The sequence below is a fragment of the Uranotaenia lowii genome, chromosome 2 (genome assembly GCF_029784155.1).
Source record: "Uranotaenia lowii strain MFRU-FL chromosome 2, ASM2978415v1, whole genome shotgun sequence".
NCBI classification, from domain to species: domain Eukaryota; kingdom Metazoa; phylum Arthropoda; class Insecta; order Diptera; family Culicidae; genus Uranotaenia; species Uranotaenia lowii.
The window spans coordinates 192,925,222-192,942,724 of NC_073692.1; the positions used below are offsets into that span (position 1 = coordinate 192,925,222).

General features: G+C 38.0%; 1 protein-coding gene across 1 annotated transcript; it reads right to left on the reverse strand.

Annotated features, from left to right (window-relative positions):
* Positions 1-12,079: 12,079 nt before the first annotated feature.
* Positions 12,080-13,942, reverse strand: LOC129742687 (uncharacterized protein K02A2.6-like). The gene is made up of 2 exons (XM_055734627.1): positions 13,223-13,942; positions 12,080-13,166 (listed from the first exon to the last, which is right to left on the reverse strand). The coding sequence occupies exons 1-2, from the start codon at positions 13,928-13,930 to the stop codon at positions 12,120-12,122; spliced, it is 1,755 nt and encodes a 584-aa protein (XP_055590602.1). The 5' UTR covers positions 13,931-13,942; the 3' UTR covers positions 12,080-12,119.
* Between the last annotated feature and the right edge of the window lie 3,561 nt (positions 13,943-17,503).

The window sequence follows — 17,503 nt, forward strand, 5'->3', positions numbered from 1 at the left end:
CAGAAGAAATTGTTGTCTGAAAAATATGAATTTAGTACTGATGCATATAAAATAATGGTATGACTCTTTGCGGACATTTAAAAAAATGAAAGTGGGAAAATTTACATACAATTTTACAATCCAATACCCCTAGAATCATTTTTCGAACATGTACAATTGTGCTGAACTGAAGATATATGAAGTGCTTTTAAATTTACAGAACAACAACAGAATCCGTTGAAGATGAACAGACACTTCAACTGAACAAGAGCCTGTCCTTCAAAAAGGATCATACACGATTGAAGTTTTTTTTTTTTTTTTTAATTTAACATGAATCTCAGTGGAAAATGATTTCCTTTTAAGAGATCCATTTTATTTAACAAAACAACAAAAATTAAACAAGAATCTATTAAACTATTTTAAGGTCTAATGCAAAGATTTTTTTGATATTATGCAAGCTTTAGTGAAAGTAATCAATAAAATAAGAAGAATTTTCAGTTAAAACATATATTAGAGGCTTTAACCTGGAACAAGTGCAAACGTTTAACATTTACAAAAAAAAATGTATACATTATTTCTTCATCTATAAATGTTTGAGCTTTACTTAACTTAACTTTTTTGTCAAATCATTCACCGAAAAACTGTTTACAGGTTCACTGTTTGTTTACACAGAATTCAAGTACGTTCTTAACATAAACGTGTGTTTTTATTTACTATATTTTGGCAACAAAGACGAGACTTTAGATCCGCTTTTTTGTGATTGATATTCCAGAAACATTATTTTTTTGAAAGCAGAAGCAGAATTTTATATGATAAGTTTTTATTATGATCTGATAGTGCCGAAAATAACATTAACTTCTGTCATTTCACACGGTAGAACAAGTGGCAACGCGCCTTTTAGCTATTAAACATATACCTTTTAAGAATTTTTTTTTCTCCGAAAAGGTCAGAAAGGGTATCCCAAGTGTTGAATCTGAAGCGGATATTCAAAATTTTTAAATTTCTTTGTAAATGAAGGTCTTATCGTAAGTATTCAGTGTTCAGTATTCAGTGAAATTGAAGTACCAAGCATTATTTCATTCTGGAGAAAAACTGCAGATATATCAATGAAAGTTGATAAAAAAGACAAACAGGAACAAGTATTTAATTCATTTTGAAGTCTTTACACTGACGCATCTGAAAAAGAATAAAGTGTTTCCACTTGCATCAATAAATGGGACAAATGTAAACTTAGATATTTCTTTTTGAAGGAATATGAAAGTTGAACTGTGATGATAGCCGAAGCACACTTTAATGTAATCAAAGATTCCGAGGTATATTTACATGAAAACTTCCAGAGAAAACGAATGAACTCATGAAATCATCGCAGCATTAACAGGTTAGCTCTTTTCGATCTTTTTAATTTTTAAAAACTTTCTTTTCAATCAAATGTTATTGAATCTTGAAAATGTCGGATAGAAGATCAGAAGAAAATTCTAAGGTGGTGAAAAGAGCGAAGAGCATTTGAAATAGAAGCTTGACCACAAACTAAATTCTTTGTCCCGCACCAATTAACTGTATTGAAGAAGTAGTACCCAATAGAGAAGGCACTACATTTTTCGATACAGTTAATTATGGATGGTTCGACCGCCATGTGAGTGTGTGAGTGCACATGTGCCGAACGGACAAAAAATTGGTGCGGGACAAAGAATTTAGTATGTGGTCAAGCTTCTGTTTCAAATGCTCTTCGCTTTTTTCACCACCTTAGAATTTTCTTCTGATCTTCTATCCGTCTTTCATTTCAACTCTTTAACCCTCACCGATAAAGCCGCAAATTCATTTCATGAAATTTTTTGCTTAAACAAATAATAAAACGGCAAACTTTTGTTTTGGACATGGTTTTGATGAACATTTGGATATTAATTTCCACTGCTGCTTGAAAATGGTCAGTAAAGAATCATCTCTAACGTTTTTTTTTATTTCTGCGGTTTTAAAAAATATACCATCCAAAGTTACTCGGGAGCTGAAAGTGCTGCGATAGGTAGAATATGGGGCAAACACTCCAAAAATGGTCCCGATATTCAAAGTTCTTTTTCCATAAAGTATCATATGCAATAAATTTCAATTATTGAGAAACTTTTGATTTCGATTTCAACCTTAAAGTGAACTCGAGCGAAGCGGAGTAAATCAACTAAATGGTATTCAATAAATGAAACATTGATATTATCAAAATATAGTTATTAATGGAGCAAGTTACAAAGAGTGGATTTTTTTTAGCATGAGTTTTGCCAAGTTTGATGGTTACGTTGAGTGCTAAAAAAATCAAATTTGCAACGGGAAGCTGATACCTGATACCATTCGGGAATATTCAAAGCATACGAATCAAAGAAAAGTAAATGAAAAGTATTCGTAAGATTGACTGAAGGTAATGTTTTGATAATTTATGTAAAGACCCGTAGAATTGAGTTAAAATTCTTAGGATTGATTCCGATAGAATTAAGCGGGAAAATTCGAGTAAACGGAAAAGAAGGATATGTAAAAAAAACTAGGACATGTTTACGAAAGTAAGACAATTAACAATCAAGATTTGATGCTTTTTTAAAGTCAAACAGCGAAGAAAAAAAAATGAAAAATGGACGCCAAGTTTAAAATGGTAAAACGAAGTTTACCGGGTCTGCTAGTTTTTATATATATAGATAAATAGATGGGTCGGAGTTAGGATTGATGGGTCGGAACATTGATCTAAGCTTGACAATTTCTAATCCTAACTCTGTCCCATCCAACCCCCTGCCAACTTGACGTTTCCCATACAAATCGTGTGAGCCAGTTTTTCCTGGTTCTCTGGTTCTGTCAAATCGAAAATCAAGCGACTTAACATGTCGGAAGGACGCATATTGAAATATTTTTTCATTGAATTGGTTCAAGAAATGAAAAAGTGATTGAAATGTAAAAATTTTAGCTCAGTTATATGTAAAGTGAATCTGTTTTCGAAAGTTCAGTCGAAACAAACGACACACAGGCGTAAATCTGTGTATCCTTTATTAACTTTAAACTTTTGGACTGATCAAAATAAATCCCTGATAAACAGCAGTTTTTGGGGACAAGTATTCCTTCCACTGAAACTATTGAGGACAACCGTACCCAATAAATGTAAAACAAAACATTGCCACAACAATCATCAAGTGATTTTCATAAACTGCGATACATATGAAAATTTTAGAATGGAAAAATTTTCACATTATAGCAAAACATTTCCCGTTTTATGGAAAAACTGTTCCTATACAATAAATCAATAGAGAAATTATTGAATGAAAATAATAATTTCGGATGAATCTTTCTTTCATTCATTCGAAAGTTATGAATTTTCCTGATTAGCACCACATTTGATGATGTACCCTTTCCATATACATGGCTCGAAAAGCGGTACATATGCGACATCTGCGATTTTGAATCAGGCACACGAAACTAGCCAGAACTGTCAAGTTGCCAGGGGGTTGGTCCCATCCAGAGCTGGTAATGGTGATTTTTAACGACTGACATTTAACGAAAATGCCAGCTAGATAGAAATCATCATCATTTCTTGAACCCAAAGCATGCCATCATAACATGTGGTTTATCAGTCTAGAGCGTTTTCGTTGATAGCTTCGACCCATCACTTTCTTAACTGTAGTGACGGAGTCAGTTGCTGAGATTTAGCGAGCAAACTTATGTCAACGTGCTTCTCAGTTTGTGATTGACATTTTACAGTCATTAATTTTCACAGAAAATGGGTACCGTGATATTTAGTAAAATTCGGGTTTACATTCATGCACACGTGACTGTGCGTTAAAATAGAATATGATATAAAAAGGCAGGAAAATCCTTGCTCTTTGAAACATGTTGCAGTCGTTTTATGGGCTATCTAGTTAGCAGATCAACTATATAACAATAATATGGAGATTTCGCTGTTGCCAGGTTAGATGAGAAATAACAACCCATAAATATCAACAACCGGCATGGAAGCGAAACTTTAGCAGGCTATCATCTCAATGGAAACCAATGATATTGAATATTTACTATGCTAGCTTTCATTGAGAATCAAACAAAGAGGATTATCAGCCTGCTGATGATCGCTGACTGTGGCTCGGTGCATAGTTGGAGTTTTGGAAAGTGATAATGATTGAAAAAAACAGTAGCCATCTTTAACTCTGTCAATTTTTCCCAGCTCTGGTCCCATCAATTTATATTAGATAAAGAAAACAAAACAATGTTACCGAGTTGGTAACAATACGAACCATAGCGAAGATGAAAAAACAAACCCGAACAAATTGATTGCACAACACTTTTTATGCATGTAAACAAACTTTTGCTTACATGCACCAGAAAAAAACTCACCCGTTTTTGAGTAAACTAGCTTTAAAAGTTGCTGATGACTTTTCAATACAGTTTTTATGATTCTGGTGAAAAATAGAGATTCATTTTTTCTGGAATCAATCTTCAAAACAATTTTAAACACCTATTGGTTTGAACCGGAATGATGATCGAAATGCTTTAGCGTTCTTAAATTAGCGGAAATTAGAATTATCTTAACATTTTTCTCGAAAGACCAATTAAAATAAAAAGTTAATCTCTGTTAAACTGAAATTACTCCTGTATTGTGACTTGAGCCCTTGAGGTCATTGGGTTATTGAAAAAAGGTGCACAAATTGAGCATTGTACAGATGAAAATGTGTTAACAATCAGTCAATTTAGATAGGGTATAAAGTTTTAATCTTTTTTCATTGACGGCTTTTGAGAAAATATTTCTAAATTATGCAGATCTTTAATCCCGATGATTTGGGGCAAGCCTTTAGATCAATTTTAACTGATTGTGTAGTAGTGATTGGACATTCTTACTACTCAAAAAGACATAAGTTACGATTTAAGAACAAAAGGTTATACCGGACGGTGACAAATATTTTGAGCAACCGTTAGTTGAGTTCGCAGGGAAACTTTTTCCAGGTTACCATTTCGGCCAACAAGTCGTTGTTGTTTTATATTATTCTGGCTCCTTCTAACCCAATCCGAAAAGATCTGCTGACTGCTGCCCGGTTGGCCCAAAGCAAAACCTTGGCAAAGATGGCCGGTCCTTTTTTTTGTTGTTTCAAAGCATATTCCGCCGGCAGTATCCTTCTACACCTTCCGACTTTATTTTTTGCATCGTTGTTGTCCTTTCCTCCCACGTGGCCGCACAAGTCAGAAGTAGTCAGCCACTTTTCATCCTCCATAAATTTTGCTCCAAACAGACAGACGGCGTGGTCAGGAGAGATACCGAAAAAGCAAAAAAGGATGCCGAACAGCTCGCACAAAAAAAAACGCAGAGGAAATCTTTGCCCTTTTTCTTCGGTTCCGGCACATCAATGCGGCTTTCCGATGAAAACGGGTTGGCCTGGCTTGAGTTTGGGTTGGCCCGGCAGCTCGCTCGGATCGCCCCAGGATCATAAATTGCTGACTAGGTTGCTGTGAACCGTGGCCGTGCGGTGGGAGGAAAGGTGGACGACAGAGAATGAGGTGAGAAAAATTGGCACAGTTTTTCTTGCCATGGCGCTTTTTTCCGGGCTTAAGAAGACAAGCGAGCGCACGTTTCGAGACCGATGATGATGATGGTGGCAGCGGTTTTTTTCGTGTTCTTCTGGAAAAGCTGCTGTTGACTTTGCACAGAAGAGGTTTTTCACAGCCGATGCTAATTTCCACTGTGATGCACTCTAAACCTATGTATATTGAATAAGGTTGCGTCGGAGCTAAGTTTAACCCTTCGTTTCATGATTTTTTAGTATCCCTTAAAAATTATTTTAACCCTCATCCGCATTAGAGTGTCAATTTGACACTATTGCAAGTTTGAATGCTTGTAACTTTTTTCAGAAGCTTCAAAAAACAAAAATTTCTTCGGGGACCCTAAATGAATTCAAAAGTTCTTTAATATTGCATCTTTACTTTTATTATGGACGAATCCTGAAAGCCTGGACAAAAAACTCCCTTTTCCAACTTAGAGTGTCGATATGACTCTCCAAAAGTAAAATCTATCAAAGTCGTTTAATTTATTATGAATTTCATATAAAACTGTTATCAATAGAAACCTTGTAATGTCAGTAATTTATATTTAGAAGATACATAGCTAAAGCTACTAGTTTTCTCGTAATTCAGCATGAAAGAAAACAAAAATCCGAAAAAACATGCCTCAGGAATACTGCTGTAGTTACACGTCCAAAAAATATTTGTCTTATGCATATGAAAGCTGAAGTTTATGTCTACATAATGAAGCCATAAAATATTTTTTAATTTTTTTTATTATTGAAATGGTCACAAAAAGTTCTAAAAAGTGGTCTGAAAAACCTACTTTTCATTAGATTGCTAGTAAAAACTGTTTGAGCGGTGGTAGAGCTTTTGAAAATATATTATTACAAATTTTATTCTAATTCTGACATTTTGTTGTCTTTAGATTTTTGATGCAACAAAAATCGAATTAACTGGAATTTTGCAAAGTTGACTACTTTGGCGATTTTTTCACAAGTTGAAATTTCATCTGTTTTTGTGGTCCACCGTCAGGTTGTACCCGGATTTTCAGTGCTTTTACTTTGTTTGGACCAATAAAAAGTATATTCATTGGAAAGCAAATTTAATCTACATTCTAATGGAGTGCAACAATTCACGCTGTGAGATTTCACAAAAATATGACGGTACGGTGGGTGGTGATTTGAGCAGAGAGCGAAGCCGAGAGCCGAAATACTGATGCGTATCGTGCGTTTCTTGGTTGGAAATTTTTTATTGGTAGTAGTTCGCGTTTGCTAGTCACGACACACATCGTTATTTCGGATAGATATGAAAAGAGTTATAACGATTTTAGCTTGGAGTGTCAAATTGACATCCCTAAGTCTGATAAGAGCAAGTTCACTGGTGTTGGGAAAAAGTGGTAGAAATTTTGACATTTTGAAGATTTTACCATGCAAAAATGTTTTCAAGATCTTGGGGCGTTGTATTTTTCTACAACATTGTTCTTATTTCAGCCGTATGTGATAGAAGTATTGCTATTTTTGCATCACAGCATGCGAAAATACAACACGTGTTGTAAAAAAACTAGAAGGCCACAGATCTTGAAAATGCTTTTGCATGGCTAAATTTTCGAAATGTGCCGTAAGTATCAAAATTTCTACCACTTTTTCCCAACACCAGTGAACTTGCTCTAAGGGTTACGAAACCTAGTGCGGATGAGGGTTAAAACAAGCAAGCACTGATTTTAGTAACGAAGCTAATAATAATTGTTTGTTAATTGTCTTTGGAGACAATTTAGATATGGGAAAATGTTCTATAACTGTTTGAAACTCCTCCCGATTTGCATTTTGAGGATAGGAAGAAGAGAGAAGGCCCATAAAAATTTTTGCAATACTCGATAACTGATCAAGCGATGGGATCAAATTTGGCATGCGAGGGAATTTGGGAGAACGAAATGTTTTCTAGATAGATTGAAGCTCAAGCCCAAATTTTGAATGGGATTGCATTCGATATGAGTAATGTTTTTATACTTATTTGGGACCCTTCCATTCTGGGGAGGGTTTTTGGAATGGAATAATGTTTCTATGCTTATTAGGGAACCCTCCGGGGGGGGGGGGGCGTGGGGGGGGGGGGCGACATAGTTGCTCAATTTATAAGCAGAAATTTCAGTTTCGTCGTAGTTAGTATTTGCGCCCCTAGTGGTGGGAGTTAGAACTACAATTTAGTAACTGATCGCCGTCCAATCATCCAGTTCACCGGGTTCACGGAAATTATGACCAACTCTGATGATGATGGATCGGATAATACTATTAATGTACACTCAGGCAAATTCTTATTATAATTTTCATGAGATGCGTCTTATGAACCGCTTTTTAGAGTGTAAAATTGTGTTTCATAAGAGTCTTATGAAATTCCTTCAGTTTTCATATGAACATCTTATGAAAAATAGAAGAAAGGACATTGTTAAAATATAATGTACACATTCATTCATTCCGTCAAGATTTTCGTCGTCTTGCGGTACAAAGCACTCGCTATTGTCAGTTATAAGTTTTCCTTAACAGTTGAATGTCATTGTGATATTTTTGATTGGTAAGTTTGAGTTGATGTTTTTGATGTGAACGCTTAATATATTTGTAAACTAAAACATATTATTTTTTGTTTACTTTTCAGTATGCTGGGCAAAAACCACAAGGTCGAAGAATCGGATGCAGCAAAAAAATACTTCGTTGGAACCGGGGTGTTGATGTGCTGCTGATAACACTATGAATATTTTATTTGAAACAAATTCGGAAAACAATAAAGTGAATGCTTTCAACGTAAAATATCTTAAATTATACTTATTAGAACTTCCATAAGAGCCTCTTATGAAAAGCTACAAACCCTCATTGGAGTAGGTGTTCATCTTCAGAATTCATTCGCGTCATAAGACAATCTTATGAAATTCAATGATTTTTCTTATGGCGCCACTTCATAAGAGAATCTTATGACATGCATAATAGTATTTTTCTAAGTGTAGTAATACATTTCATGTATTAGTGGGCTACGGTTAAAATCCTCCATTTTTAAGAACATTCATTTGCCAATAATTTAGCTTTCTCGAATTGTTCGGCTGGCAGTTGACACGTTAGTCAAGTGGAAGATTAGCCAAAAGTAATTTGTGCGATCCCAAACTGTTATAGGCGATCAATATTGAAATTCACAATTTACAGAAACCTATCGAGAAAAAATACGGTTGAGTGACAAAAGCTACGACATCAACGTTACTCCATTATTCGGTTCGGGCGATCTGCGTCCAAACTCCACTGGCAGGAACCGAATCCGGTTGTCCTCGTCGACGACCTGGCGAGATTTGTTGCGGTTAAGAAATCGGTCAGGTGCTGGAATCGAACCCAGATCATCCAGCGGGGTGAAGATCCATCGTTTTTCATCCAATAAGGAATATCCTTCAAGCGAAGGTGCTACTGGTGGGTGCAGGAAGTGACGGTCAGCAAGATTGCCACTCTCCAGGGATTGGTCCCGTTACCCTAGGGTCAGTGATCAACCTCCCGCGCATTCACGGGCCTAGGTGGACACGTCTGTCCAGCTAAGGTCATCAGGTCGTAAATTGCCTCGTGATCATCAGGAGCCCGAATCCCGTGGTGCAAACTGTTGGCGAAGCACAGTCATCACAGACATCACAGTTAGCCGAGACACACCTTCACCCTCGGAGCGAACTAAAAGCATTCAGCTTAGCAGTCACCAGGAGATATCTTGCTGCTCAATTCAGGTCAGATCTTTCTGTATTTTGTCGATAGAGAAGCACCACATCTTAAGTATTTTTGTACACTTGGCTAAATCTAAAAATGGTCGCCGGTGCGCCGGTAATACAGTGCGAATTCGATAGGTGGGATCCCAAAGAAAATGTTTAGGCCTAGGAAGCCGGAAAATAAATTTTGTAACTTCTAATTTTCAGCTGTTTGTCGATCGAAGAGAGAATGGAAAATTATTGCTAATTTTGCGACGCATTGTTTTGTCCCGTTGGAATATTCTGTCCGTTAATTCGGGCGTAATTGGGTCTTGGATAGTGATTGGTTCGGGTTGATTTTTTTGAAGGACTCGCCTTGAGGAGTCTAGCCGGGTGTGAAATCGTCGTCCTATCAGTCTCGCTGTCTGTATTAATCTGCCCTGCTTGTATGTACACGGTAAAGGGAAAGCTGTCCAGTCTAGAAGAACACGTCCATAAATGTCGTGAATAAGGTCTGGGTGAGAATGACGTAACGATATAATTAGTAGCAAAGGGAAGCTATAAATAATAATAATAAGCAATACACTACAATCCCCCTTTTACTTTTATGAATGAAACAATAGATAATTATGAGTTTATTAAGAATAGTTGATTATACAAAGTCAATGTGGCATATAATCATTAAACTTCGCAGGTTGTTGTCTAATTCTTTTTGAAGCTGTTAGACTCGTTCCAAGTTCTGCGGCTTGTGAAACAGGATCTGATATATCGTGATTAGCTTCCTCATTATTTTCTGGTTCTAGCAATTTGCATGTTTCTTCATTGGAATTACCATTGTTACCTGGTGTATGGATATTGGGCTGAATCTTTTTCAGGTGAGCAGAACTGCGACGATATTGCTTCCCAGTGAGTAAAGATCTTACTGTTGTGTCCGTTCCATGCTTTCCACATACAACAAATTCCTCATTAGCGTAATCAGTCTCCAACTTGTTACTCTTTTTCATTCTTTTAACCAAGACATGATCGCCCACTACAATGGTACTATCTTCAGCTCGTCTTTTACCATCGCTGTACTCTTTCCCTTTCGCTTTAACAAGTGCGTCACGATCCATAACTTCCTCGTCTTCTTGAAAATCCGTGAGTGATGGTAGCTTTGTTTTGATTCGTCGTGCGAACATCAATTCTCCCGGTGATTTACCTGTAGTGGGATGTCGTGTAGCATGATAAGTAAGTAAATAATTACGAAGTTCAGCTCTCCAATCTTTTCCTAATTCCTGGGAAATTTTCAAACGTTTCAATATGGAGCGGTTTTGGCGTTCTACTTCGCCATTAGACTGTGGCCAATATGGTATACTATTAACTATCTTAACACCATGCTCATTACAGAATTTACTGAAGTCTACGCATTCAGCGCTCAACTGAGGAGCGTTGTCTGCCTTAATGACAGATGGTACTTCGTAACTACTGAACATTATTCGTAGTTCGCGGGTAACATCGTTCGATGATATGGTGTTCATTTCGCAAATTTCCATGAATCGACTAAAACAGTCGATCACAACTAGCAAATATTGACCCTCCGGTAAGGGCCCAAGGAAGTCTAATGCTAGTGATTGCCATGGTGATGCGGGAAGCTGACTTCTGCGCATAGGTTCTGGTGGACTCGGCGCAGCAACTAGGGTACATCCTCTACAGTTTCTTACAAATTTCTCCACTTCAGCATCCATCTTTGGCCACCAAACGTTTGTACGTAAATGATTCTTCATCATTACAATACCTGGATGACCTTCGTGTGCTGTGTGGAGAAACATATCTCTGAGGGCTTTTGGTACAACTATGCGGTCACCTCTGAGTAGAACATTCTGAACAGAACATAGTTCCTTTGACACTACACGGAAATGGATTGGCAAAGTATCGATTTCACCGGTGGATATCTGTTTTATTATTTGATTTATTTCAGTGTCCTTGCTAGAGGCTTCTTTTATCCGGTTCCATGATATTGCAGCCGCTTCTGCGACACCTTCCACAATTTCTTTTACGAAAATTTCTTCTGCTCTATCAAATGGTATAGGAGTCGTCACAGAAAGCCTGGAAAACACATCGGCTAGGTTGTTTGCGCCCGGTACGTGCACTATTGAGTAGTTAAACGCTTGCAGTCTCAACACCCATCGTTCAATCCGAGCGCATGGCTTCGAACGTGGTGTAAAAAGGAAGCTCAATGCCTTACAGTCCGTACAAATTTCGAACTCTTTGCCAAGCAGATAATGTTGAAATCGCTCAACACACCAGACTATGGCTAATGCCTCTTTTTCAGTCTGGCAATATCTTCGTTCGGTTTCTGTTAGGGATTTTGAGGCAAAGCATATGATGCGGTGTTCATTTGAGGAGTCGAACTGTACCAGCATCGCGCCTAATCCACACGGACTTGCATCGGTCATGACAATTGTACGATCTTCTACCTTGTAAAAGCCTAAATTTTCCACCTTAGCCATTGATTTCTTTATTTCATCAAAAGCCCGAGCCTGTGAAGAACCCCATTGAAATGCAATGTCTTTATTGAGTAATCGCCTCAAGGGTTCATCCATGGTTGATAGATTCGGAATGTATTTATTCATGTAATTCGCCAGTCCAAGAAAACTGCGAACTTCTGGCTCAGATTGAGGTTCACGGAAAGACAAAAGAGCTTTTACTTTGTTCTCACATGGTCGGATACCAGATTGAGAAATAGTGTGGCCCAAGAAATCCAATTCAGTTACACGTAGTTGACATTTCTCCCAATTAAGTTCCACTCCACGAGATTTGAATCTGGAGAGAACCTAAAAACAAAAAAAAACATTGCAGTTCAGACAAATTCATTGGTTTTTATTTTATTAATCATTAACTCGTAAACAATTCAAGATATATAAAAAAAAATAAACGACAATGCAAAACGTTACTGTACCTCTTCAAGGCGCTCGTCGTGCTCCTTCAAATCTACACCTTCAATAATAACGTCGTCTAAGTACCAATGTGTTCCAGGACAGCCGGAAAGGATTTCGTCCATAGCCTTTTGGAATAACTCGGGAGCCGTTGCTAGACCGAAGCACAAGCGTTTGAATCGGAATAATCCTCGCGACGTTATAAACGTTGTTATGTCCTTCGAATCTTCTGCTAGTTCTATTTGTAAGAAAGCTTCTCGGATGTCTAATTTGCTCCAAATTTTGCCTCTACCCAAACGGGCCAAGTAATCGTCGACCACCGGCATAGGGTGATGTTCCCGTATGATATTCTCATTGACTCGACGCAAGTCTAGGCAAAGTCTAGGTTCGCCGTTGGCTTTTCCAACAACAACGAGCGGAGATACCCAGCTTGTTGGACCTTCCTTCACCTCGATAATATCTCTCTTAATCAATTCATCCAGCTTACGGCTGACGGCGGCTTCTAAGGGCAATGGGATGCGACGCATTGGTTGAAAAACTGGGACAGCATCCGATTTCATGCGAATTTTCGCCTGTACACCGCTGATCTTGGTGAAAGGACGCAATGATCTCTCCACCTGATTAACTGCTAACCCAACTTTCAGAACACCTAGGTCCTTAGCAGTTTTGTCTCCTAGTAGACATCTCTGTCCTCCTTGTACGACCAAGAACTCAGCATCGATGTTCTTGTTTCCAACTATAATGTTGGCCCAGAATGATCCGAGTATGATCAAAGGATCATCCCTTCCGTATGATCGTAAAATTTTGTTGCTTCCTCTAGTTGAGGATTTAACTTTAACTTGCTTACCTTTCATCGAATGCCACACAGAATCGCTGATTAAGTTTGCGTCTGCCCCCGAATCGACAAGCATCTCAAGGTCAATGCCTCCGATCGTGCACGGAATCACGTTGGATTCATTCCCGGAATAAAATGCGTAATATACCTTTTCCGGTGTTTCTGAGTTTCCGGGTTGTTGATTCGAATTAGTTTCTTTCGCAACATTTTCTTCAACCAGCCGAACCTGAATAAACATTTTCAATTAAAGTTTGTTTTTCTTTGTGATTTATGTAATCCTACCTGATTCTGGTTCCTAGGTTGTGTATTCTGTCGACAACATTCCTCTAAATGACCGTAACGGCGGCACTTTCGACATTCTTTACCCCTTGCCAAACACCAGCGGGATTTACTAATATGCCCTTTTTTCCCGCAGTTAAAACAGATCCTGGAGTCAACTTGATCATCGTATCTTTTCCGTTCTTGGAAGCGTTTTCCGGGTATTTTACCTATTTGTCGTTTGGATTGTTGCTGTCCGGTGTAATTAACGCTGGGATGCTGGTCGTTGGAAATGGCCTCAATCTGCTGGTCGATACCTTCTTGCGAAACACCCAGGGCTTCGATTTCCGCGAAAGCAAGATCCTTCATCAAAATTCGTCTGCGTACTTCGTTAGACCTGCATCCTTCTAGGACTACATCCGTTAGATAAATATCGGTCAGGATACCCTGTATTTCGCTGCCATATTTATCAAACCCACATTCAGTAACTTGCTGTTTCAACCGGATAATGTAATCAGCAAATCTTTCTCCCGGGCTTTGCTTCATCTTCCGGAGCTTGCTCCTCTCCGAAGTGCACTGGTGTTGTGGCTCGAAGAAATCGTCCAATTTCTCTATGGCAGCGTCATAGTATCTCGGCACCAAGCAAACCATCGGTACGTGGTCTTTGTCCTTAAGATTTTTGAAGACCGTTTGAAGTGCTGGTCCCCCAAGGTGCAAAAGCTTGGCCTTCATAGTTTGCTGATCCATTATGCCATATGCAGCGAAGTAGCATTCTAAAGCGTCTTTCCAGGAACGCCATTCCTTAGCCAATCTACCGGTTTCAATTTGGTTGCACCGGAACGGTGGGATTGGCCTTCCATCCTCCATCTGAAATATCAAACGGATCTCATAAATGCACTTGTTGATGAAAATATAATTCCAAACAATCAATAACCATACTTTCTCGAGACCGTGATTCGTTTCTTTCTTCTAGATATTTCAATTTTCAAACACTTTACCGATTTCGAAATTGCGTTCCCAAACACCAAATATAAACAAACCAATCGTCACTCAATTTCCTGCACTCTTCTCATGGACTACTCAGCTTGACGGCAATTTTGCCCAACATGCGGAACACAGTCACTTAGTGAACTGTGTTTTCTTTCTAGGGTAAATTATAAGAGCGTGAAGAGAGCTTTCACTGTACCAAGCTTTTTCTTCGTAGCTCGCACTCAGTTCTCCTTTCTCCCTCTCTCCCATATTTTCTCATGTATCAAGTTTTAAACAACACTGAATAACCCGTGCGATTCTCTAGAAATACTAAGAATTTCATATCCATGAGAGATGTTTGCCCTGTTCATCATCCGGAGAATCCAAGACCCTCGCACAGAAATTTGTATGTTCCTGTATTCCCAAAGGATTGCTTCATTTTCTTTCGTCCGGAGGATTCTAAAAATCCTCGCACAGGAATCCGTTTTCCTGTTCTCCTAGAAACAAATTTCTATCCCAACAGGAGGATCCTAAAGATCCCCGCACAGGAAGTGAATACATAATCCTGTTCTCCCAAACCGGAAGATCCAAAAAATATCTTCGCACAGAAAATTAATTTCTGTTTTCTCGAGAAAGTCTTCATATAACTTTTGCGCGTTACTGGAGGATCCTAAAATATCCTCGCACAGGAAATATAATTCAACTCCTGTTCTCTTTTCGCTTTTTTCCCAAATTTCTGTATGGCAAACTCGAAGCGAATTCGCCATTTTTTTTTACTCACCATTTGTTCGCGTTAAACAAAAATCCTCCTCGTCGCCAGGTTGTGAAATCGTCGTCCTATCAGTCTCGCTGTCTGTATTAATCTGCCCTGCTTGTATGTACACGGTAAAGGGAAAGCTGTCCAGTCTAGAAGAACACGTCCATAAATGTCGTGAATAAGGTCTGGGTGAGAATGACGTAACGATATAATTAGTAGCAAAGGGAAGCTATAAATAATAATAATAAGCAATACACTACACCGGGCACGAACGGAAATTGCTGCTTCACATACGAGTACGATTGTCTCGTGCTCGTTTGGTGCTAAGTGAAGGCAGTTGATCAATCGGACGATCAGCAAAATTCTAGAACCGTTACAATTTTAAGCAAATGCGATCAAATTTGCCATAGGAAAATATATGGAAATAAGATTTTTAGATTTATTCTTTCTTTTCATTGGGAAGCTAGAAAAGGGAGAAGGGTGTAACCATATTTCTCGCGTAGGCTTTCATTACGTCGTATGAAACAAAATGTAAACAAACAGTTTTATTACGAAAAAATACAAAAACTGACATAAACTAGTCGCAACTTCTTTCCATTTAGAATATTTGCAGCCTGGACAATATATTCCATATGTGAATAACAAATTTTAAAGTTGCAAGAAGCTGCAAAAGTTGTCAATTGCAGTTGTTTTCTGTTAATTCTCAAGATGTTTCATACGACGTAATAAAAGCTCACGCGAGATTTTGTTTTAAATAACTCGAGAAATTATCCAGGAAATTTTGCATGGAAGGGATTTGAGCACGAGAAACGTTTTCTTGATTTTTAAACAGGTGGACTCTCATAATTTTATTTTTCATGACTTGAAATGTGACCAAGCAAATGGTACCAATTTTGGCTTGGGAGACGAATTTTATACAAGTTAAACATTTATTGTGACAGAATTTAAGAACTTATTTATGAATAAATAAATACAGAATCATAATTTTAGATACAAAAAATATAACTGGAAAACAAATTTTAGGACAGGTTTTTAAAACAGAAATGAATATTTAAGAAAACAAGAATTAATAATTTTTTTGCAAATCTCCATCAATTTAAGAAGGTGTTGCAAAGCACACCGGGTCAGCTAGTAGTAGGATAAATTCAGGCCGCAAGGTGGTCCTTCGGATTGAGAAGTTCCGCCACATCGAGAAGGATTCGGTAGATAACCAATTAATGACCTCAAGATAGCATTTGCATTTTGGTGAGTTCGATTCAAGATATCTTTTAAAATCTGTTTCGGTTTCTAGTTTCTCGATATTTTTCAGGCAAGTCAACTGAGATCCAAATTGGAAACAAATAAGAATAAGAAGGCAAGTTTTGGTACACAATCCATGAATTTCATAATAATTGAAATGATAGTAATTGTGTGTTGTGTCAAATAATTGTGAAAGTAAAACAACTTCAACAAAAATGATCGCAGTTCTTTAGAAAATTCCAAAACGTGGTTCAAGAAAAGTCATTAACGGTTCAAAAATATGAGCGTGGTGATGGCTGTTAGCATTAACGGTCGACGTTGCGCGCCTAAATATAAACGCGTCAGTTTTTAAATTTTACTTCGGAGATCCGGACTTCTGCCTTCCGAAAGACTTCCGACAAAGAAAAGTGAAGTACTAGATTGACGGAAGTCTGTGTTTTGTTGCCGGTTCACCAGCGACGTTTCTAAAATGTTTATTAAAATTCACAATATTTGTTTTTCCTCGGCGCAAAGTGGCTTTTTCCAATGGTCCACCCAAATTTAACTCTAGGCTAGGTCTCTTTTCGCGATCGACCACCATCGAAAACGGATCACGGTAACTCAGTCAGAACAATGTGAATTGTGATATAAGTTCTAGATTAATTTTCTTTATTTAGAATCAGTTTCGAAACTAATACTTTTAAAAAAAATCTAAGGGCCGTATATTAAGGGTGAAATAAACCTATAAAAAATTACAACCTTTAGCTAATCACAACCGATAGGAAATCTATCTTGCATCATTTAAATCTCTCATATCGAACCTTTCAGAAATTCTTCCGAACGACTCCACCATCGGTCTTTCAACAACAGTTTTATCTTTTTCCATACTAAAAATCAAAATCCCCTCCCACCTTCAATTTTTACTGAATAGCAACATCAGGCTAGCACCTCAACAGTCTTCCGGTGACGATTTGTGGGTGGTATCATGATTTTCCTTCCCGGTTTGACATAGACTTTTACCGTGTTCCCCTCCAAAAAAGACCACCAGAAATACCAATAAAATTCAGAAGAACTCGGCCGGTAGCCGGCGATGACGACGGTTTATGTGCTTCTTCTCTTGTTTTTTTCTCAAGCGACCCTTGTTTGGCTGCACGAACGATGTTTTCTAAGCCAAGTCGAAATCCCTCCGGCCATTTCAAGCCACGGAGTGGCTGAAAAAGGTGGAGCGCGAGAAGAAACAGAAGCTCCAAATCCTCTCCGGAAAAAGGTTCGGGACGAAGTAAGTTGCTTTTTCTGGTGAGGAAAAAGGGAAGATCAAAACCGAATCATCAACTCAAACCCTCCCAGAAGCTCGACATAAA

Bases quoted from the DNA above. Each gene is read 5' to 3' on its own strand.
- LOC129742687 (XM_055734627.1), bottom strand. From the start codon at position 13,930: ATGAAGGCCAAGCTTTTGCACCTTGGGGGACCAGCACTTCAAACGGTC. The intron at 13,167-13,222 runs GTAGGATTACAT...ATGTTTATTCAG, and splicing joins AACCTAGGAACCAGAATCAG to GTTCGGCTGGTTGAAGAAAA.